A 22,523-nucleotide genomic window follows, 5' to 3' on the forward strand; every position below is an offset into this window, starting at 1 on the left:
ACACGGGGAGCTTGGGCTTTGCTGAGGATTTCTTGGGGATGGAGGGGTGTGGGCACAAGGGGGTGCCTGAGGCTTGCTGCTGGTCGGCAAGGCACTGGAGGTGGGTCACCCCGGCCACCTGGGTGCTCTGGAGGCCAGTGTCCCAAGCTGACAGGGCTGTGCTACCTGCTGATGTCCCTTCATCAAGTGCCCCTTCTTCCAGGAAATGCTGGTGATTCTAGGTGGTGGTGTAGAAATGGGTGTCCCCACTTACCCAAATGAAAACACTGGTGACTCTAGGTTGTCCCCAAAAGCCTTGGGGGGAAACTTAGCCCCATGAAACCCCAGGACTGCTCTGCTGGGTGGGTGGGATCAGGGGTCCAGAGGTGGGGCTCATGGGAGAGGCTGCTGGGGAGGTGTGACAACCCCCATCCCAACACACAGGTGCACACGCATGCACACGTGTGCACACAAGCGTACGCACACTCAGGGAGAGGAAGTGTCTGTCGCCAAAGGAAGCAGAGGCCTGCCCGTCCCTCCTGAGTTTGCAGCTCCACCACAGGGCTGGGGGCCCCGGGGGCAGCCTCAGGAGCTTCCTGGGCCAACGCCGCGAGTTCAGGGAGAGGAGCATCGCACATCCGGACTTATCCAGGGGGAGGTCTAGCCACGGCCCTCTGGACTTGTGCATGTTCACTTAAAAAAAGATGGTTTCCATAAAAGGATTTTTGGTAATCACCCAACTTTTAATACAACATTTACATACAAAACCCCGTTTCAGATGACTTCCTGTACGGGAGAACAGGGGCACCGGGTCGCCGCAGACCCCGGGAGTCGCCCGAGGACGGATCACAGCCCTCTTCTCACGGGCGTGCGGGCATGCGGCCTACCGCACCTGCGGGACAAAGCCCGGTCTGCCTCCTTCCCGCCCGCGCTGCAACATTCCTTTCTCTGTCTCCCTGGGCACGCGAGGCACTTTGGAGCGGGATTTCAGGTCAGCCTAAGGGCTGCCGATTTCAATCGCCCGTCTCACCCGTGAGACCTGTTTGTACAAGCTTTTAAAATCAAAATTGTCCAACAGTAACATTCCTGTAAGTAAAAATATAGAGAAGAGTTACCAAAATAGAAGCCTTTATTAATAAAAATCTTTGGTAGTAACAGGATTTTAAATTCCTCTCAATATTTGGTTAACTAAAAAAAGAGAAATTCCTTCCACCTTTGAGCTACAGGAAAAGGAAAAAAAAGATACCCTCAAGTCCACCGTAGAATCGATTTAAAAAGACGACTCAATAAATACCCTAGAACTGTGAATGTACCCCTGGGAGCCCAAGACTTCTCGAAACCCTTGTCTTCCCTAGAAGGGCCCCCAGAGGACCCCTCACTGTCAGCCTGGCTTGGCCCCATGCAGAGTCCCAACAATGGGGAGCTTAGCTCATTGCGGTGAGGAGGGGTGTGGCTACGGCGGGGACCCCACGCACACCGCTCCCATGCCCTCTGATGGCCAGGCCTCCTCTCTTTCTGACCAGAGGGCCTGATCCACTCTGAACCTGCGGAGAAGAGGGTGAAAGTTGGCCCACATTTCTGACCCAGAGGCAGGCGAGGCCTCTGGGAACTGGTCTCATCCGCCTCTCTGGCCTCCCTCCCGTCACACCAGTGAGGGCCCAGCACCCCGGAACGCCTGTGGCATTGGTTGGGCACCAGGAGGACTCGAGAGGGTGGCTTCCAGACCCCCTACTCGCCAGTCTCTGGGGAGGAGACGCAGGTTCCCCAGAGCTGCTTCTGCAAAGCCCCGCCCCTGTTGTGTGTGGCTACCCCTCCCCAGCGATCATTCTGATTAACCTTGAAAATAAAGATGAAAAATTCCCTGCATAACGGTTTTGTGCAAAGATGTGGGGGGTAGGGGTGCGGCAGACAGAAAAAGACCAAAAAATAAAAATAAAAATAAAAATAAAAAAATGTTGTCCTATCAGAAGGTGGTCTTCAAGGTTTGCTGCAAACCCAGGAGCCACCGGGTGTGGAAGGGGCGGGTGCCGCCTGCCGGGGAGAGGTGTCCTTCGCTCGGGGCGCTGCGCGCTGCTACAGGGCGCCCGCGTGGTACTCGGGGCCGTCCAGGCTGGCTTTGGGGCTGTGGTTGTTGAACGGCTGGTCCTTTGCAGGGTCCCTCTCCATCCACGTGTCCAGGAGCTGCTGCTTGCCCTGCTCCTCCCTCATGAACAGCTCCACCATCAGCACCTTCTCCTTGTGGATCTGCTGGCTGATGTCCTTGGGGATGTCAGGGATGACCCAGTCCACGAAGTCGCTCATGAACATGACCAGGTTCTGCAAGGAGAGGCAGTGCGCAGTAGCAAGAGGGCGGCCCCCGGGGAACGCCCTGCACCGCTCGCTCGCAGAGCAAGCTCTGTGAACCAAGGCCTCTGTTTGCGGCCTCCCGAACCCTTCCGAGCCCACCGCTCTCCCTCAGGGCCCGCGGTACCTGGAAGACAATGACGAAGGCCAGCCGCGCGGCCAGGACGGCCCAGAAGTCCTTGGAGATGTCGTACTTGTGTTCCGACCACGGGGGCTCGCGGTAGTCTTTGTACCTGCAAGTGCCGGCGGGAGTTGGGGTCTGCGAGGGGACCCTGGGGTTCTGCTGGGTGCCGGGAGGGCCTCAGCCGGGGCAGCGCAGCTGCCCAGGGGGACAGGGAGTCTTTCTCCGTGTCGGAGGGAGGCGGCCAGGAACCACGGGGGCCGGGCAGGGCTTGAGGGGCCTTGTGGAAAATGAAGACCCCAGAAGTGTCTCACAGAACTGGGCTCTGGGACCATCTGGTGGGACCCTTTTTCTAAAAAGTCGTCCCACCTGAAACCCCTAGCGCACAGGTGGCAAACACAAGGCCCACGGGCTGAATCCGGCCCTCCACCTTGTTTCTACCTGGCGGCAGCGCCGAGCTCCTTGCCCCTAGTTAAGGAGTAGTTACATTTATACAGTCCTAAATTACATTCGGCCCTTTGAAGGCAACAGCAAGGCTGATATGGCCCCCTGGTGAAAAGGAGTTTGACACGCTGCCCAGGGAACAAGTGGGGCCCCCTAGGCCTGGCTCCCCCAAATCCCAAGCCAATTCCTACTGTCCACAAAACTGCAGACAGGGTTCCCTGGAACCAGTCCGAAAGCCACCTGTCTAGTCTCTCCCCTTTTGCGGGGGAAACTACTGGAAAAAGCTAAACATTTTCTCAGCGAGGTCTGTGTAGGAGGTTAAATGGACCATTGGTGTGGTTGGGGCCTGCCCAGCAACTGCCCCAGGGACGTAGTGTCCTGGGCACCCCTCTCCCTGCTGCGACCTCTCGGCTGCCACATCCCTATCTCTGTACAGTGCCAGCCCAGCCCCCTCCCCAGCACTCAGGTCTAGACGCTGCTCAGAGACACCAGCTCCCTCACACTCCTCCCCCAAGGCCCCACCTCTGCACCTGGGTCTGCGGACAGATGTGTATTTGTTGTCCATCCACCCTACCACCAGAGGGAGCAGTGACGGGCACTTCCCGACCTTCAGGTCTCTCTGTCCTCTTCCTCCTCCATGGAGGGCACAGAGGCCCAGGACGGAGCCCGAGGTCCTGTCCCACCTAGGCCCACCCGACTATTCCTTGAATTCGGGGGGATGCTTGGGTTTATTGGGGCTGACCCCCTCTGCATTGGAAAAGCCGTGCTAATCACCCCCAGTTCCCAGGTGTGGGGCCACAGGGGTGTCCCCGCTGGTCCCTGAGAAGCCGCGGCCCAGGGGCAACCAGGAGGGACGGGGCCTGGCTCTGTGGGCACAGTAGCCCCGGCCTGGACCCAGGACTAGCCACCCCCCGGCCTCTCTGGGCCTCTGTCGGCATGCCCTCCCTTACTCACACCTTGGCATCTACTGAGCAGCAACTAACCCAGCCCAACACCCAACCCAGGGTGTGATTCCACAGGGAACTCCGTCTGGGCCCCTCACCCACAGAGCTTCACGTCTGGAGTGAGCTGGACGGGAGGTCGAGCTGCCAACCCCAGAGATGCGACTGGGCTGGGAACACATGCCCGGGTGCCAGCTGCCAGCGACAAGGAAGTTGCACAACCGGAGCTCCGATGGGAGCTGGCAGCCTGTGTTCTCCCAGCATCAGACGCCACACATTCGTCCTCCCTCTTCCTCCTGTGCTCAAGGCCTGCTGCGTCCGGAGGCGGCGAAGCGTGCGGGCCACCCAGCAAACTCCTACGCATCCCGCAAAGCCCACTTACAGGCCTGGATGCTACCCCCATACTGACCTCTATCAGAGAGGATCATACCTTTTTCCTTGCTTAGCTCCCCTTGGCCACCCGTTGGCTCCCTGGGGAGGGGGATGATGTCCTCGCTGGGGTGACTGCAGGAGCTCCACGAGGCCAGGCCTGTTTCAGTGCAGGCACAAATGGCGGCCAGCAGTGCCCCAGCTCTCAGCCCTGCTAGGCCAGCTCCCTCACACCCACTACCCCGGGCCAGGGTGGGCGCTGCTCTGCCAACCACCAGCTCCTCCTGGAGGGGGCTGACTCAGGTGTGGCCACTGGAGGGCGCTCACACACCTGCAGCCCGTGATCATGGCCAAGGGACGGGGGAGGGGAGGCCCCGGTTAAAAGCGGATTCCCAGGAGCAGGGCCCACGGTCTTCCACCTCCCTGGAGGTGAAAGTCACAAGACCCTTAAAAACAATGGGGACTAGGCCCCACCTTGCTGGCCTCTCCCAGTGGCGCCTGCTCTGAGAGCCCACAGCTTACCCTGGACACCTCAGCATGGACACTCCCAAGGGGCTTCTGATAAGAGGGCCCTGCACCCCCTGCCTTCCTTCTTCCTGACCATGCTTCCGCTGGAGCTCACTGTTAGTTGAGCAGGTCAAGCTGAGCATGTTCTTGGTGCCACATTCACACCACACAAAGGTGTTGGTGCACCCTATGAGTGGGAGGCTCAGGGCCCAGCACCAGGTGCAGGTGCCCACGGTGGGACCTCGGGAAGGGACCCTGGCCCCCAATGCTGAGTCCTCCCCCAGGGGACCGGGCAGAGGGTTAGAGCGGATCCTCCTGCCGTCCCCAGGTTTACACATCCACCTATGTGTATGTTCGACTAAGGGCCCCTCCCTGACACAGGACACACGGGCCGCCACGTCACTCTTCTCTGGTCAGTCAGGGCCTGCTGGGAGGGAGTGTCTGCTGTTGCCATGCCATCCGTAGCACCCGCAGAGCCCAGCAGACTCGGTCCTGGGACCTTTGTTCTGATGACTAAGAAAGACATTTTTTCCCACTGGAACTGCTGTGTGGAGAACTGCTGGGGGACCTTAGTGCCCCCAGAAAATGACGCCAGCATACAGGAAGTCAAACTGAGGGACAGTGCCCCCATGGAATCTGATGGGAAACTATGGCACCTGGATCCAGCCATGCCTGAAGCCGTAACAGATTCCTTGGTTAAAGGAACAGAGAGATCAGCTCCTACCCCCACCTAAGGATCTTTTTCCTGGAAGACGGAGCTGCTCCATGGCTTGCCCCTGAGAGAATCCTGGCCTGAGCCGGGCTCTCCCAGAAAGCCAGCACACACAGCTCCCCACTGAGGGCAGTACCTGCAGATGTGCACCTCGTAGCCCAGGTCGAGCGGGTCGTTGGGTGCGGTGCCCTCCTGGAAGTCACTGACGTTGAAGGAGGAGAGGGTGTGGCTGACGAAGCCGTGCATGGTCCCGTTCTTGCTGTACATGTACAGATACACCAGGCGGGGGATGAAGTCGGACGTGAAGGAGATCACAAACGCCTGGGCGGGGACAGCGGGGAGACGGCGGGTGAGTGCCACGTGCCCCTCTGCCCGTGAGCTGCCATGGGGTCGAACGCCCAGAAAACATGTGAATGGTGGGGGATGCTTCTGTCAGCCGCTGTGGCAGCCCAGGGAGCTGGGGACACATGGCCCCTGAGCAGGGAAGAATGCTGGCAGCTGCCTGCCGGCTGTGTGGCCTCGGGCAAGTCACCCAACCTCTCTGTACCTCCGTATTCTTCTCTTCATGTGGGACTAATGAGACCCACTGTGCGTCCCTCGTGCCTCTCTTTCCTGGTCTGTGCAAAAGGGAATGAGGGGTGGGTAGGGCTCGGCGCTGGAGCTCGGACCCGACCCAGGGGCGGCCGGCACGGGGACGCTGTCACTGCCTAGGGGTGCAGCCCAGGCTCCGCCCCTTTGTGGACACACTGCCGGACCTCTCTGTGCCTCGGCTGTCTCACCTGCAACGTGGGGCGATAACTCCCTGCCCCTGAAGGCTGCATGCACACTAGTGGGCAGGCACACAGTAGGCACTTAGGAGGGCCTGGCACGTTCCAGACGCTCAATAAATGGTAGCAGTCAGCATTACCATTGCGGCTGGCCCGAGAGTCCCCGCTCCTGGGCTGAGCGTCACGTCCTGTGCACTGGGGGCCGAGTCCCAGGGCCTCGCTGGGACCCTGACCTGCCCCACGAGGAGCCGCCTGCATGCGTGCCAGGTGTCAGCTCCAGGGCCTCCGGCTCAGCCCATGGGCAGAGGGGGTGTCCCAGGGCAGCACTTGGGGCATGCCACGGCTGCCTAGGGCTCTTACACCCGGGATACAGCCTTGGGGGTAGAAGCACCTGGTGGGGGACCACCAGACAGAGCTCAACCCACGGGGTCCAGGCCCCAGCAGTCAGGGGGACCTGGACAGGAGGCCACAGGGGAGGCTGAGGGCTGCTCTGCTGTGACGCCCCTAACCTGCAGGTCAGAGGTGGGAAGGGTGGGGGGTGTGTGTGTGTGTGTAGGGGGATGCTGGCAGGTTCTTCCCTTCCCCCTCTGTTTCAGCATTTCCCAAAAGGGGAAATTAACTTTTCTAAAAAGGAGCAGAATCATGGCCTGTGAGGCGTCTCTCTCAACGTCTGTCTGCCTGTCTTTGTTCTCTCTCAGGACTCTGGGGAGAGAGGGGACTTAGGGGTCAAGGTGGCCATGGTGGAGAGTTTCGCTCAAGGGGGTAGAAAAAGGCCGAGGAGAATTTGTTATTCCCACCCAGAGCTCCTCACGATACTCGACACGACCAAGGGACACTCTGAAGAGCAGATGCTCCTGCCGCCCGCGGCCGCACCCGGTGGGAGGCAGAGGCCCACCTAGCACCCTGGAGAGGGGGCCGGCTGCCCGAGGCCACTCACGTTGATGATGACGGCGAGTTTCCCGACACCTCTGAGGATGTTGTACCAGATTCCTGGGGAGAAAGAAGCGCGGCGTTGAAGGCCTGCCGCCAGCCGGCAGGGCGGATGCCTGGCTGGCGCCGGAGCCCAAGGCTCCTGCGGCCTTGTCGGCTGTTTGTAAGCTATCACAGCTCCCAACAGAGGTGCTCACACACAGCTGGGCCCCACGTGGCCCCCAACAGTCTCCCGTGGACCTGTTTATATACTAATTGGCTCAGGTGATGCCTTTTCTCTAGAAAGACAAAGATTCAATTTGGATGCGGCTCCTGCCCCAAAGGGCCCATGGGAGGGTGATGGAGCCCGGGCCCAGGACCTTTGGTGTCTAGAACTGTTCCACAGCCCTTTTTCTGTCCCTACAGTTGGGGACAGGCCGGAAGTAGTGCCGGGGTCGGCGAGCAGAGTCAGGGCCCCCGGCAGGTGAGGCCAGGTCACTTCCTGGGCCTGACTTGGCAGCAGTAGGGTGTAGGCTGTTTCCCGTAGCACCTGAGCCCAGGTGAGCGCCTGGAGAAGCACGGGTCCCTCCACGGGCCTCCTCAGCAGCTGGGCCCAGGGAGGGAGCCCCTTAGCTGAGGGCCCAGAGTAGGCTTTGCTTGTCAGGGCCTTGATGCGTGACTCCAGGGAAGCGCCAGCACCCTGCCTGACCCCACCATACCCTGAGTCTTATCAGCCCCGTTGCTGAACCAGATCTGGGCAGGACAACCCACCTTCCCAGAAAGGGTACGAGAGGGCCGAGGCCCATTCATGCATTACTGTCATTACGTAGAAACAAGGCGGGTTGGGGGTGCGTGCTGGTGGTCTGCAGATACACACGTTTAGGCCCGTGTGGCCCAGAAGCTCGAAACCACAGGCAGTAGCCGAGGTCAGCGTGCGAGGTGCTGGGTTCTCACTCCCCAGCCCAGGCCGGCGACAGTACAGGGACAGCTGCACCCAGTGCCCACCGCTGACCCTCTGCTGCTGCCTGCGCCTGCCTGCTGTGGGTCAGCGGCCCCTGTGCCATGCGAGCGCTGAGCGAACCCGAGAAAACAGTTCACTGTGGTTCCCCCAGTGGGAACCATCACGTGGCTCGTGGCCGGGAGAGCAGTCCTCACGCGCACGGCCCACCTGCAGGGCCTGAGTTGCAGACTCACGGTGCGGGGCCGCAGGTGAGCCCGGGTACGGTGAGGGCTCCCGTGGGAGGCAGCACCTGAGCTCGGCACGAGGAAGCGAGTCTGTGGCTGGGCCACGTGGCTGCCCAACCAGCCAAGAAAGTAACGGGGGGGCTCAGATGTTGGAAAAATTTTAGTTTCAGATAATAGCTAACAAGCTGAGCAACCCACGCATGTAAAAGCTATTGTTCTAGGAAGTGAAGGTGGGACCCACCCTGACTCCAGGAGACCACAGGCAGTTCCACCTTCGTGCCTCAGGAGGTCCGCAGCCGTCAGAGATGGAATCGGAGCCCTTGCGCTCCGGGGGAGCCATGGAGCCCAGGACGCAGACAGAGACCACCGCCCAGGGCACAGAGGAGAGGATGCTGCAGCTTTTTATCTGATTAACTTTCTCCCTGGACTCCAAACCCGTCACCTACACTTCTCTCCTCCTCGTAAAAAGGGTCGGTTTAAATGGAGTTTAGGACGGTCTGTTTGGGTACACACCCACCGTCTTCTCAGATCGTGGGCCATCTGAATAAAGCGCCTGTGGAGATTCAGCCCCTGTCTCTGTGTACTGGGTCTGGCAGGTGACAGGCAGCACAGTCACAGGCTTTTCTGGTTTCAAGAGGGCACAGCGGAGGCCGGGGGCCTGTGAGGGTCAGCCTGTCCCACAGGGGCTGCCTGCATTCACGGGACGGCCGATGGTCCTCAGCGTGACGCCCACACTGGGGCCACACGGTTGTGCTTCAACAATGCAAACCCAGAGCAGCCCCTCTTCCCAGTTACTCGACTGCACATTCCGCGGGGGCGGGGGGGCCATTGCTCCGAGGGCCTCCAGAAACCGGGGTGGGGGGCGGGAGCTGATGCTCATGGGAGAAACCTCTCGGGGGAGCTGCCTCCTTCAAGGTGCCACCGCTGTCCCAGGGACACTGAACCCCATTTCCAAGAACATGGCGGGAGGTGCTGAGTGGCTTGGCTGCAGGCAGCGCCAGGCGCTGAGTGCGGGCAGAAGCCTGTTGCCAGGGGGGAGGAGCTGCAGAAAGAGGCTGAGGGCAGGAAGCGCCCTAATCCCGAGTCAAAGGTCAGGGCCGGGAAGCTGCAGCCGGTTCCCACACACAGGAGGACAGGGCTGGGTGCCCTGCGGGGACTCGCCACACCCCTCTCTCCGTGCCCAGGCAGGGCCATCGGGCCTTTGTGGCAGAACTTCCCCCTGCCACCCCACCCCATAGGTGCAGGTCGCGGGGGCCACCGGTCCCCCCACACAGATCACAGGAGGAACACAAAAGCTCTTCTAGCAAAGGTTACAGTGAAGGGGCCACAAACCAACCGTGACAGGAGGGCAGACTGCGCCTTCATCCGACCGCACAGGAACTAGGAAGTGAGGGCCGAGCCACCAGGCCCGGGGAAAGCAGGCAGTCCTGAGCCGGGCCCCCGAGGACGTGCGTGCCAGCCTGGCTCACGGTGGGGACACGGCCACCGTGGACCATGGGGGCCACGGGCCACCCCCGGCTCCCCCTACTCCAGTGGGTTCCCAAGTTTTAGGATGTGGCCGTAGGGGACAGCGAGGGCTTTGCCAAGCAAAGCGTGCCAAAGCAAACCGTGGACTTGCCTGGGGCCTCCGGGCGCCTGAGAATTGGGCCTTTGTGAGACCGGAGTGACAGGCAGATGCGCCCTTTTCTTGGCTGCCCCTGGGTGCGGAGCTCCAGGTTTCCCAGGGACGGTCCAGGGAGCGCCCAGCAGCCACCAGCTGCCCCTTTCAAGGCCTCTGGAGCAGTGACCCTCTCCTTACAGAGGTGTGCAGCCCCAGGGGTCCCAGCTCGGCAGTCACACACTCAGTCTCGGCCTTCCCGCCTGAAGAGTGGGACCCAGGATTGGCCCAACCTTCCTCACCCAGCTCCTCCTCCGCGGGCCCGACAGCAGGCACCCAGGACAAGCTCAGCGCCACACCCAGGCCGTCCTCGGAGCGGGCGCGAGGTGCTTAGAGACGCCCGCCGATGGGCCGGCTCGGTTTCCAGGGGTCTGTGCAGACACGGCCTGCGAGCGAGGACCGGCTTCTGACATTTTAAGGGGTGAGATGGAAATGCGAGAGACCTGGCTGCTCGGACGCGAGGAAGTGGCCTCTGGGTCCTCAGGGACTGAAACTCTCAGGGCCTTGCAGGCATGCCCGCTGAGCTCTGACCCAAGTGAGGGGGACGGGCGGAGGGTCAGGGCCAGACGGGCTCAGAGGGCCAGCTTAACAGCCGTTTAAAGTCATGTACAGAACGGTACAGGGAAGTCCAGTGCAGGGGCTAAAGTGTCCCAACATAGGGCGATAGCCGCTATACGTGAGTTCCGGCTCAACGCCTCTCCCTAAGGAAAGCCAGGGTTTCCAGGCCCCTCTCAAAGCTGGGCCCGCTGGCCTCACCCCGATCCCACAGCTCAAACTCGGGGCTGCACATGAAGCAGGTGAGATCGCCGAGATAGGACCACGTTTGAGCTGTGGCGATGGCGATTTCATACAGTTCAACCTAACCAACCACACGTGTGATGGAAGCTGCAGTCCATGGCGTCTCAGAGGGGGGTGGTATCTGGCCACCATTGGTCGGCCAGCAGAGGCCAAGACGTGGACCAGGGAGCCTCCCACTGATGCGGGGCTGCAGACAGGGATGGGACGGCCCGCAGGGACTTTCCAGGGGCCGCCCCAAGGCCCGGGGCTGCAGGGGCGCCTGCGTGTTGGCCAGAGCGCGTCTGGGCCGCGACAGCCCGACCTGGAGCGGTCCTGACACACAGCTACTCGCGAGTACCATCTCCACCACGCGATTCAATCTTTGTCCCTGCCGAGAGCTTCCCTCACCACCACTGCGTGGGCCAGGAGATAACACGTTTTTGTAATTCTCTGCCTCATTTCAAGATAAAAATCCCAATACCTTTTTTTTTCACCCTGAAAACTGGGTCCCTGTTTAAGTGGATTAACTTTAAGATGACATGGGCAGGGTGCTTGTTGGGGTGGGCTGGCCCTAAGCCCTGCCCCTCGATATCCCCACCTCCCTTACCACCCCCGGATGGACGGGCACCCACATCTGCTTAAATGCTGCTGGTGACAGGGAGCTCACCACTCCACAGGGAAGTCTGCTCCCCTGTTGACACCCCTGACCATTAGGAAGTCATCCTCCATGCTGCCGTGCTGTGTGCTCTTCCCCCAGCCCCTTGTCCACACGGATGAGGAACCCCTTAATGGCCTGGGTGAGAAAGCGCAGGCTGCCCCTCGGCCCGGACCCCTAGGGGCACTGCTCTTCCTTCGCCAGCGGACGGGGCCGTCTTCCTTCCTTTGCTTTCTTTCCCATGAACATTCAACGATTAAATGGCTCCCTGCGTGGAAGGCTCTTGTTAAGCAGCTAACGAATGGGAGCCTCCCCATTGGTCTAGCTCTGGGCCCAGGGCGGGGGGGGGGGGGGGCCGAGTGGGGGGGGCGGGGAGTAGGGCGGGGGGGGGGGCCGTGGTGGGGGGCCGGGCGAGGGTGGTGTGCACACAAATGCCCTGGGTGGGGAGGGCTGTGGAGGGCCCCCCGCCGGCCACTGCGGCCTGTGGACCTCCTGCGGCGGTGGGTTATGAGACAGACATCAGGACTCTTGCCCAAATATTCTCGTGGCTGATTCATCTTGGGGGTTAGGAGCTCTGGGTGGGGGTGAAGGAGCCTCAGGGTGTTGCGCCACTCCGCCCTGAGTCCCTGAGTCCCTGAGTCCCTGAGTCCCTGCGTCCCTGCGTCCCTGAGTCCCTGGGTCTCCATCCAGGCGCAACGAGGAGCCGTGAGGACCCGGTGCCCGGCCCCACTTCGCTGGCTCTGGCTCTTGCTGCCCCAGAGCAGGTCCTTTTCCCAAACCCAGAACATGCTCAGAACTCGCCCCACAACACTCACCGATGTCCTTGGCTCTGACGGCCACCGGCCTGCGCAGCTCGGTGACGAACTTTTTGGCATCCAGGCGGATCTCGATGATGTTATTCAGCAGAGCGAACAGCGGGGCCAGGGGGAAGGACGCCACGAACAAGGTGACAAAGCCGAACTGGATGACTGTGGGGACGGGCAGCGTCAGCATAGCCCGTGTCCCGTTCCCACCCTGCACGGTGGGGCCTCCTGCATGGTGACTGGCCCCCACCCGGAGAGCCGAGCCCCGTGGTGGCCTGACCATGGGTCTGGCTGGTGCCCTGCCTCCCGTGTGCTCCCTGCACACGCGTGGGGCAGCGACCCCGGCTGGGAGGGGCCTGAGGAGGACACACACTTTGCCTGTATCTCACTGTGACTCTTGAACAGCAGGCGTGAACTCACTCATCACACGTCTAATCTTAAAATACAACACAAAGTAATACTGACTGTGAACTACAATCGAAAAATAACCCAAACTCGACAGTGGGGGAAAGTCCCAGAGAACACTGAGGCCCACCCTCCGTCGCCCTGTCCGGGCTGGGCAGCACCTTACACGAGGCCCTAATGCTCCCATCAGCCCAGAGGTTCCTGGACTTGGGGTCCTGCCAGGGTCTCCCAGGGTCCCCTGCATCCCCTTCCCTCGGGCCTCAGGCAGCCGGGCAGGGACCACTGTCCTGGACAAGGTCGCCCCTGCCTCCCCCCTGCCCCTTCCCAAATCCTCATCCTAGGCAGGGTGCCTCTGCGGCTTCTTTGCCTGGGGTGTGCGGCTGGCACAGGGACGGTGACCGGGAGGGGACAGGGACAGGTTGCTGAGCAGAACCGAGTGGGGCAGCTGGTTCAGGAAGTACCCAGCAGGCCCCGTACAAGGGGATCCATGCCAGGCAATAAACAAGGAAGTGACAGAATGTCACTATGTGCCTGGTTAGCTGAGTGTGACCATTGTCAGCACAGTGGGTGGGGACCTCCGTGTGGCCTCTGGACTGTGGGGGGGGGGGGGGCGTCTGTGGACGCTGGCCCCCTCTGAAGGCTCTGGGGGAGACAGGGGCCCTCGGATCAACTCAGCAGGCTCAGCAGGGGGTGGGCCGGGGCTGCTGAGGCTGAGACTGTGGGTCCCCCACTTTTCTTGCACTGAGGGGCCAGGCACAGGGACAGGAGGGGAGCTGGATCCTGGATGGGGCTAGGGTCGGGGGGGCACTCCTGGCCAGGCCTTTTCTTCCCGTGCACGGGTGCCTGTGTGCGCCATGTGCCCAGCCGAGTCGGCCTCCAGGAGAAGACGGGTGGCGGGAGTGGCGGGGTGGCAGCCATCAGGTGCAGAGTGCACCCGGGTGCATGGATGAGGGAGAGAGGTCTGGAACCCTCAAACAGGGGCTCCCAGAGCGTATGCCCCCTGGCCACCATGGACGGCTTATGTTCAATGCCGGTTCCCTGGCCCATCCCGGGTGGCATCCACTCTGGGGCCCCTCTTTCCCTTAGCTGTTCACTCAGCAAACACGCATTGAGCGCCCACTGTATACCCGGACCTGCTCTGAGTGCGGGGCACGCTAGAAAAGGAACGACGTGAGCGGACGATGTCACAGGGTGATGGGACACAGGACAGGGAGGGTGGAGGGTGGGCTGTGCGGGGGGGAGGGGCTGCCCTTTCTGCACTATGGTCTGGGAGACCTCTCTGGGGCGGCCATTCAGAGCAGCGCCCTGGGAAGGGAGAGAAGGAGTCGGGCAGGGGTGAGGCGAGAGCGTTCCTGGCACGGCCAGTGTGAGGGCAGTGGCGTGGGGTCTGGGTGGCGGAGTGGAGGGGGAGGGCGGGGGAGGGGGATGGAGCTGGGGAGGCCCCAGGTGGCTGCCGTGTGGCGGCACCTGGCCTCTTCCCGGCTGTCCCCTGCTCTGCCCCTGGACCAGGGTGGTCCCTGGGCCATCCGGGTGTGGAAGGCCCCCCCGACCCCGCCAGGCACTCACTCATCTCCATGTACTCCGGCGTGAGGCCCGCGAACGGCTCCAGCGTGAAGTCCACCTCGTACCGCTGCTTCCGCTTCACGTGCTCGTCCGAGGGGCTCTGGCGCCTCAGCCTCAGCGAGCGGATGAGCTTCTTCATCTTCCTGAAAGAGACGCCACACCCTCAGGCAGGCCGCCCGGGGTGGGGGGGTTCGGGGGCGAGGGTCTGGGCCACAGGCCGGCTCTCCGGCTCTCTGAGCTGCCCGATTCACACCCTCAGCGGTCTCACTGGCCTCAACTGCTCTGGCTGCCAGGTGCGTTGCTCTGTCCCCAGAGGCAGGGGTCAAGGGTCACCGCTTTGTGTGTGACACGAGGGGACAGATGTGCAGGAGGGCAGTGGCCACCTAACATCGCGGGGGGGGGCCCTGCAGGGGTTGGGTTAGGCTGCGCCCAGGTGCACTCTGGGAGGCTGGAAGGAGAAAGTGGATCAGGGAAAATTGCTCGAAATGTCCCTGTCCCCAGAGGGCTGGCTGCCTGGACGAGGGAGGGGGCCGTGGTTCCTGAAGGGTGCCAGGTCAGGGTGCCTGCCTCCACCCGTCAACCACAGGAGGCAGCACACGGGTTTGGGGTGCCCATCGGAGTGCCCATCGGTGTTCCGCATTCTCAGCCAGTCGGGAGCAGAGTCATGAGCCCCCTCCCCTCCACGGTGGGGTGGCTGCTGCCCTGGCCTCCCCTCTGTTCTTACCTCTTCCCTGCGTCTGGAGACTCCATTCTGGTCCAGGCCCTGACCTCCCTGCCCCCCAGCACCCCAGGGCTCGTCTCCCCCGCCCCACGTGGCCCGGCGGCTACTCACGGGATGCCGATCTCAAACAGGTTGTTCTGGATGAGCTGCTTGCCCAGCATGATGATGCTGAGCTGGATGCAGAGCTCCATCAGGCAGCCCCCCGGGGCGCACTGCGGGGTGGGCAGGGAGACCGGTGCATGAATCCACGGCCACAGCCCCCAGCGAGGGGAGCTCACCCCTCATGGGGGGGGCTGGAATATGTCCCGACAGAGACAGGACCATGTCCCCATCCCGGCACCTCAGAATGGGGCCTTGTTTGGAACCAGGGTCTTTGTAGAAGTGACCAAGTTATGAGGGGGCTCAGACCCACCAGCTGGTGAACTCGTAACAGGGGTGTTAACCTCATTTACACCGGGGGCCACATCGTCCTCGTGGCTGCCTTCAAAGGGCCGAATGTAATCTCAGGACTGTAGAAATGTAACAACTCCGTAACAGTGAAGCGAGAGCTCGGCACTGCCACCAGGTAGAAATAAGGTGCCAGGCTGGATAAAACAAGGTGGAGGGCCGGATTCGGGCCTTATGTTTGCCACCTGTGCCTTATACAAAGAGAAACAGGCACCCAACCCTAGTTGGTGTGGCTCAGTGGATTGAGCGCCGGCCTGCGAACCAAAGGGTTGCCGGTTCGATTCCCAGTCAGAGCACATACAGTCCAGGTCCCCAGTAGGGGGCATGTAAGTGGCAACCACACACTGATGTTTCTCTTCCTCTCTTTCTCTCTCCCTTTCCCTCTCTCTAAAAATAAATAAATAATTAAAACAAAAAAGAGAAAAACAGGCACCCAGAAGAGAAAGCCAGAGTGCTGTATCTACACGCAAGGGAACGCCGAGGGCTGCTGCAGCCACCAGGAGCTGGGGCGAGGCCTGGCAGGAGGAGGGAGGGGGCCCGCGCCTTCGGAGGGGGCACAGCCCTGAGCACTCCTTGACTTTGGACTTCGGGCCTCCAGAACCGTGAGAGGACTGGTTCTGCTGTTCCGAGCCGCCCAGTCTGTGGGGTTTTGTCGCAGCCCCCCAGGGAGCTGACGCCCTGGCCTGCAGACGGCCAGGCTGGGGCCAGGCTCACGAAGGTAGGGGCAGCACCAGGGCTGGGTCTCAAGGCCCCTCCTGCACCCCCCAGCCAGTGCCCTGATCCCTGCCCCGGCTGCCGGGCCACAGAGCCCGCTGGGCCACAGCAGGCTGGGGCTCACACGGTTGGGAGCCCATGTGGTGAGACACCGGCCACTCTCCCAGCCCTAATGCCCCTGTCCTTGGGGGGCTTGTGTGGCCTTAGGCTTGGGGCCGGGCAGGTAAGATGGGGGAGAAGCTGAACTCGTCTGAGAAAATAGAACTCAGGGGTGATGCCCTGAGGACAACCCCTCTCTGAGTCCCTAGCAAATCTTTTCATATTGTTGCCTGAAAGTTTGTCTTAGAGAGCCGTCATCTCATGAAAAAATGATGACGTCCTTCACTTTACTCTACACAGGCATGTCCCCAACGTCTTCGAACGGCACAGAGCTCGGCAGGGTTCCATCTACGTAAAGGGCACGTCGCTACGAGACAGCACTTGCTGGGCTTTTGGCGACACTGTGGATGAGGCCCGTGTCTTGGGAGGTTCCCGCCTGGCACTCAAATCAAACCTTTAGGCCGTGTCCCAAGCAGCCAGACCGCCCTGCCTGTACCCGATGTCCACCCCGGTCCTCTCTACCTCTGGTTCCACAGAGTCTTTATCGGCCCCTTCTCTTCTGATAAGCTGAATTATTCTGGGGGCTGGAAATGCCCGCCGGTTCCCGAGACCAGAACTGCCGACAGGCTCTGCAGCCCCGGCTAGGCCTGGGAATGGGACTCGGTGCGGCGGGCAGTGGGCGCACTAACCAGGCCTGCGGTGGCTGGAGCACTGCGTAGGAGCCCGAGGTTACCGGCATGGTGTAGCGGGGGAAGAACTGGGCATTTCAATGTTAAAGGTAAAAAAAAGGTAGCTGAGTTGAGTTTTCTCCTTATCTTAACCAAAGAGAAAACACTGAAAGTCTAGTAGAAAAAGGGAAAAAACCTGCTGTTGTTTTGGTTAACTGACCAGGCAGAGCCTGTCTCCTTTTGGGGGAATCCAGCGGGGCCACATCTAACACCCCGAGAGCCAGTTTACCCTGTGGAGGAGGGACTTCGCGTGGGAAGGAAGGGAACGGTTCCCTGATAAGGAGTTGGTCGGCTCTGTCCGCTAGGTGGGCAGAACAGGAAGTCAGAGGGGGGCCCTGGGAAGCCTCACCTCTTCCATGCGGAAAGATCGGAAAAGGTAGACATAGTCGCCGGGGCGTCCCACGAACCTGTGCGGGTAGGGAGGCAGTTAGAGCGCAGAGACCCAGCGTGGGACCGCAGGGAGGAGTGAGCCACGCTGAGAGTCCCAAAGTTGGGGCCCCGAGGGTGTATGCAGGCTCCTCCCTGCCCGTTTCCCCAGCTACAAACCAGCCGCAGCGTTTTCTGTTGGGCGAGTGAGTCTCTACCTGATGCTCACACCCACTCGGGGTAAGAAACGTAAGAGGAAGCCAAGCAGCTGACGGGTGGGGCACAGAAGGAGGGAGCCCAGGAGGGGACTAAGGCCAAGCTGCTGGAGCGAAGACCAGCCACCCACCCTGGCAGGGCCGCAGAACCCTGGGGACCTGGGACAGGCTGGGGTGGGGCTGGTCCTGCAGCCGCCTCTCTGCTTCCTGCGGGATGTGTGGGGTGGGGGGCCTTCGGAGGGCCTTCCTTGCCAAGGAAGCTCTCCCGGGACCTGGACCCTCAGCCGGGCTCTGGGGCCCTGGGGTGGGAGGGCAGCTGTGATGCCAAGGAAGGAGCCTGCGGTAGGGGTTTTGGGATCACACCTGCCAGTCCCAGCCAGCGGGGTGGCGGGGAGCCTTAGTGGGTGGGCTATAGGCCCCACCAAGCCTGGGGTGACTCCAGAGGGTGCAGGCACGGGGCTCAGCCTGCCACCAGCCTGGACCATCAAGCTGGCAGCGGATGCACTCCTTACACCTCCCACTGCCCTCCCCCTCTGGAGTCATCCTGGCCCACTGTGGGAGCACCTGGAGCTCACTACCTGGGGTCCCTGTGCCCAGGGTCCTTGCTCCCAGGGATCCCCGCTGCCTGGCACCCCCACAGGAACCAAGATGCTCACAGAGCTCGGTGGCCACACTGACGGCTCTGTCCTGGGCCAGGGTGCCCCCACCTGCGGGACCCAGGGAGGGAGCCTCCCCCTCGGCTAGGGGGAGCCGGGGGTGGGGAGAGGCCATGAGATTCTGCAGCAGAGCGGTGCCTACCGGCCTTTGAAGAAAGCCACGTAGAAGATGGGGGTGTAGGAGTTGACGAACTTCAGCAGGAAAGCCTTGAAGATCAGCCTCTCCTCGAAGCTCTTCTCAGTCTTGGGGACCTCTGGAAGGAGTGAGATGCATGCTGCTGAGGGCCCAGGCTGGCCACTCGGCTCGGCTCGCACGGGGACGGGGCTTAGAGGGGGTGGGTGACCGGCCCCGGGGCCCCACAGTGGGAACGGGGCAACTTGGAGCTGCTGGCTCCGGGGAGGCGGGCGCTCACCAATCTTGGTGAGCCACCGGGCTATGCAGCCATACACCTCATCCAGGAGGATTATGACCACCAGGTTGATGATGACCGCGGTGGCCGTGACCGTGACCCGGATGTTGGACCGCACGGACGGGGAGGAGTTCATGGCCAGGGCGGCGGCCGTGGAGATTCTGTAGATGACGACGCCAAGGACGATGGCGAAGGTCACCGCTATCTGCAGAGAGGGGGGTGCCTTGGCTGGGCCACTTGGGTCTCACCAGACCACCCCTTTGGCTCCTCCAGCCCAGCCCCTTCCCCTTTAGCTTCAAAGCAGGGTGACCTTTTGCTGTCCCCCACTGCACACCAGGGCTCTGTGGCATTAACTTCCTAGGCACAGACGAGGGTCTTGTTTCTGCTTTACAGGAGACTGAGGGTCGGAAGGGCCAGGTAACCAGGCCGGGTCACCCAGCCCACATGCTGGGACTGGCCAGCTCTGTGTGGCAGCAGGTGGGCCACGGCACAGGGGCATCCCCCCCAGCTTGGTGACGGGTCAGTGCAGTGACTGTCTCGGGTGGAGTGCCGATTAACGGGGGTGCAGGGGGTTTGGGGTGGTCCGACCCTGGGATGGGCAGGTCACGTCCCTTCTCTCAACCTCCGCGGGGCCACCAACACCCTCTTATCCCCAGGAGCAAGCCCCTCATCTTGCCAACCCACTGATGGGCTGGACAGTTCCATCCAACTCGGGCTGGCGGTCGCCTGAGAGACGGGTGGGGGCCAGCGGCGATGACAGGTTTGACCGGAGTGCGGCTGTCTGTCAGCCTGGGTCCCCTTCCCTTTTCCTCAAAGACCCCAGCTCAGTGGGGAGAGCCAGTCCTCACCCCGCCCCGCCCCAGGAGGGAGGCCGCCTATGAACCCCAACCCCAAGGATGCCCTGTGGGGTGCCGGCTCCGCCCTCTGTCCCCTCCCTCACAAGTTGGCTCCCATTAAGGGTGCGGCGGGCAGGCCCCATCCCTGTGAGGACGGTCTCGCGAGGCTCCTGAGACAGCCCTGGAGAGGCACGGGGACGTGCCGTATGTCCTTGCAGCTGGGAAAGGCTGTGGGTGGTTCACCCCACAGGGGCCCGCAGCCATCAGACGTCTCCTAGGGAAGCTCCTGTTTTGAGCTTCGGGCCAGTAACTCTGCTCCTGCTGGTGACTAACGGGCGGCCACACCCTGCCCCAGAAAGCGTCTGTGGCCACACCACACCCTCGGAGGGGCAGCCCGATTTGAGATGCAGGTACCGCGCCCCGCCAGCTCTGGGAACCAGGGCTTTCCTCGGGAACCCTTGGCTCCTGCCCAGGGGCCCCTCCCAGGGGAGGCACCGCCCTGGCCTGGGAGATGGAGGTGCAGACAGGGTGGCTGGCCTGCAGGGTGACTCAACCAGGCCCCCCCTTGCCCAGCCGGAGGGCTGGTGAGTGCCCACAGCCTTCCTGCATATGATTCCCCTCCGGAAGGAAAGAGCTGCCAGGGCCAGGGTTTGGCTGGTGTATTCGCCCCCGTGTCTCTGGAACCAGGGACACGGGGGCACGTGGTAGGTGCTCAGCCAAGGCTCGTTCAGTGAATGGGGCTCCTGAGCGTGGGACGAAACTCACCGACACATCTGCCGGGGTCACCAGCACATCAAGGCCGGCTCCTTCCCCACCCACTCTCTGCCTTTGCTGGGAGTGGCGATGTGCCCACGTCCCAGCTTCCCCGAAGTTAGGGTGGCCACAGGAAAGGGTCTGACCAATGAGATGCAAGCAGAGGTTGTGGGCAGGCCTTCTGGAAAGTGCCTTCAACGAGGGGCTGCCTCCACTGGCATCATCTCCTTCCCCTTGGCCCTAACCCTTCCTCCTGCCTGGAAAGTGGAGGTGATGCTGGAGGTGGAGCAGCCATGTTGTGACCACAAGGAGGCACAGCGTGGGTGGGGAGAAGGTCATAGGAGCTGGGGTCTGTCGGCACCGAGGAGCTGCCAGACCAGCCCTACCCTGCCCACCTCCTCCCTTGGCATCACATGAGGAACCTTAAACTCCTAGAAGTGACAAAGAAGTGACATGTCACCTGAGGGCTCCTTGCAGGGGTACAGAAGGGGGCCCAGGCAGCCCCCCACCTCCTGCTGCCCCCTCACTGGCCCTTCTGCAAGGGCACTGCTGCTTGTCCGCCAGGTGCCCGCGTCTCCCATTTCCCACACCTGTCCTCCGCAAGGTGAGCAACAGGGGGCTCCGCGTAGGGACCACATCTGCCTGGAGGGGACACTCGTGGGCGTGTTAGGTGTGTGCTCCGGGGCCCTCAAAATGAGCCTGGGCCCACTCAGAGTTACCTGGTGGCACAACAGGGGCCCTATCGAGTTGGCTCCCTGGTCTTGGGGGACCCCATCCTGGGTTTCTTTACATTAGCTGAGGTCCCCCTCTTACCGTGTGTAAGAGCATGAGGGGACCTGCTTCTAATTACTTGGGTTAGGGGGCCTTCCCTCACCCCAGCCTGGAAAACCAAGACGAGCCCCGGCTCCCTGTCTCCAAGTTCATACAGAGCAGTGAGCTCCGGGCAGACGGCCCTGCTGGCACCTGACCCCCACACCTGCTGGCTGGTGGCCTGGACCTTCGGGCCTCAGTTTCCTCACCAGCTGCAGGGGGTGGTACTGGGACCCGCAGGTCGTGAGGACACACAGAGGTGCTCCCTGGGAGGCCCTGGGGTCATCCGGGCTCCTGCGGAGCCCTCGGCCCACAGTGGGGCCACGGGGGGCCGGGCTACAGGGCTGGGGCCATGCTGGACTCTAACACAAAGCTCCGGGCCGGATGCAGGGACAGCCGGTGGCCGTGGCCTCTCGGGGAAAGACAGAGAAAGCACAGCGCACCAGGGCCGGAGGCCTGTCGACATTGGACTAAAACCCCGCAGAGAGCTGAGGTGTGGCCGACGCCTTCCGATCGGCAGCCCCGAGTCACGGCCCGCAGTCACCTGGGTGGCACCGTCCTGACTTTTGTCCTCTCTGTGCACTGTTTGTTAACGTTTAGCCGTTCTCTGTAAAACCGCCTCAGCTTTGTCTGAAACGCCGTCTGTGAATCTGGGTTCGAATGACGTCTCACTTAAACGTGCCACGACAGGTGTGCATCAGGGACCCCGCGATGTCACCTCACGGACCCCAGGCCACGTGGAGCCTCCTTGGGGGTCACTTCCCATTCTCGGGGCACCGTCCCACATGGACATACCTACCTGCCACGGTGACAGCTGATCCCCAGCCAGGTGTGGGTTCCCCGGTATCCTCCCGCTCAGCCTTCCAGAACTTACCATGAAGACAATGGACACCAGGTTGGTGAGGTAGGCTGGGAACCGGTCTCTCCAGGTCAGCTTCACCTTGTCAGTCTACAACAGGGGGACAATGCGGGGTCATCTGTGGGAGCCACCGTGGTGGGGAGAGGGGTGTGTGTGCACATGAACTTGGACATACTTAGAAACACCTTAAAAAACGTGGGCAGGTGACGAGAGAACACAAACACCCAGTGTTCAAAGGAACAGCGGGGGTCTTGTCACCTAGGGAAAGATGTCATGGGTAACAGCAGTGACAGCCGTTTAAAAAGGGGGTCCTCTGTGTCACGACAGTAATAATGCCAAACAGCCGCGCCTCTAAATTAGATCATTAGACCCCCGTCGGGGAGAAGCCTGCGTCTGGCATCCGTCTCTTTGGCGGACAGTCTCCCTTCTAAGGTGAGAAGACCCAAGGCGCTTTGCCCTCCGCCACCCAGGCCACGGTAGCGAGTTTTCCTCCGCAGAGGGAGTTGAGACAAGCAACCTGCACAAGTTCAAAGGCTGGTCGCCCCGCAGCAGCGGCAGCACCTGGTCCGCAGGCTCTCTTGGTCTGCAGGAACCTTAAGCAGAAGCTTCTCCCTAACCTGGCATGGTTCCAGAACCGGGTGGGTTTTTCAGTGGGAAAATGCAAGTATTTGGTCAAAGAACGCTGCCGAGGACACGACCCGGGGGCCGCTGGTTCCGGTGCGGGCGGCATGCATGTTAACGAGAAGACCAAGACCCGCTGGCAGGCAGCAGT

General features: G+C 61.8%; 1 protein-coding gene across 1 annotated transcript in view; it reads right to left on the reverse strand.

Annotated features, from left to right (window-relative positions):
- Positions 1 to 658: 658 nt before the first annotated feature.
- ANO1 (anoctamin 1) overlaps positions 659 to 22,523 on the reverse strand; it is a 124,723-nt gene continuing 102,858 nt past the window's right edge. Inside the window, exons 17-27 of the mRNA XM_053924546.2 lie at positions 21,767 to 21,841; positions 18,497 to 18,698; positions 18,226 to 18,337; positions 17,196 to 17,253; positions 14,970 to 15,070; positions 14,141 to 14,280; positions 12,182 to 12,334; positions 7,121 to 7,173; positions 5,553 to 5,737; positions 2,450 to 2,555; positions 659 to 2,295 (exon numbers count right to left, since the gene is read on the reverse strand). Coding sequence (XP_053780521.1) covers positions 2,053 to 2,295; positions 2,450 to 2,555; positions 5,553 to 5,737; positions 7,121 to 7,173; positions 12,182 to 12,334; positions 14,141 to 14,280; positions 14,970 to 15,070; positions 17,196 to 17,253; positions 18,226 to 18,337; positions 18,497 to 18,698; positions 21,767 to 21,841 — 1,428 coding nt within the window. The 3' untranslated portion in view covers positions 659 to 2,052. The remainder of the gene's footprint in view (positions 2,296 to 2,449; positions 2,556 to 5,552; positions 5,738 to 7,120; positions 7,174 to 12,181; positions 12,335 to 14,140; positions 14,281 to 14,969; positions 15,071 to 17,195; positions 17,254 to 18,225; positions 18,338 to 18,496; positions 18,699 to 21,766; positions 21,842 to 22,523) is intronic.

Source organism: Desmodus rotundus, chromosome 5, assembly GCF_022682495.2.
Source record: "Desmodus rotundus isolate HL8 chromosome 5, HLdesRot8A.1, whole genome shotgun sequence".
Lineage (NCBI taxonomy): Eukaryota > Metazoa > Chordata > Mammalia > Chiroptera > Phyllostomidae > Desmodus > Desmodus rotundus.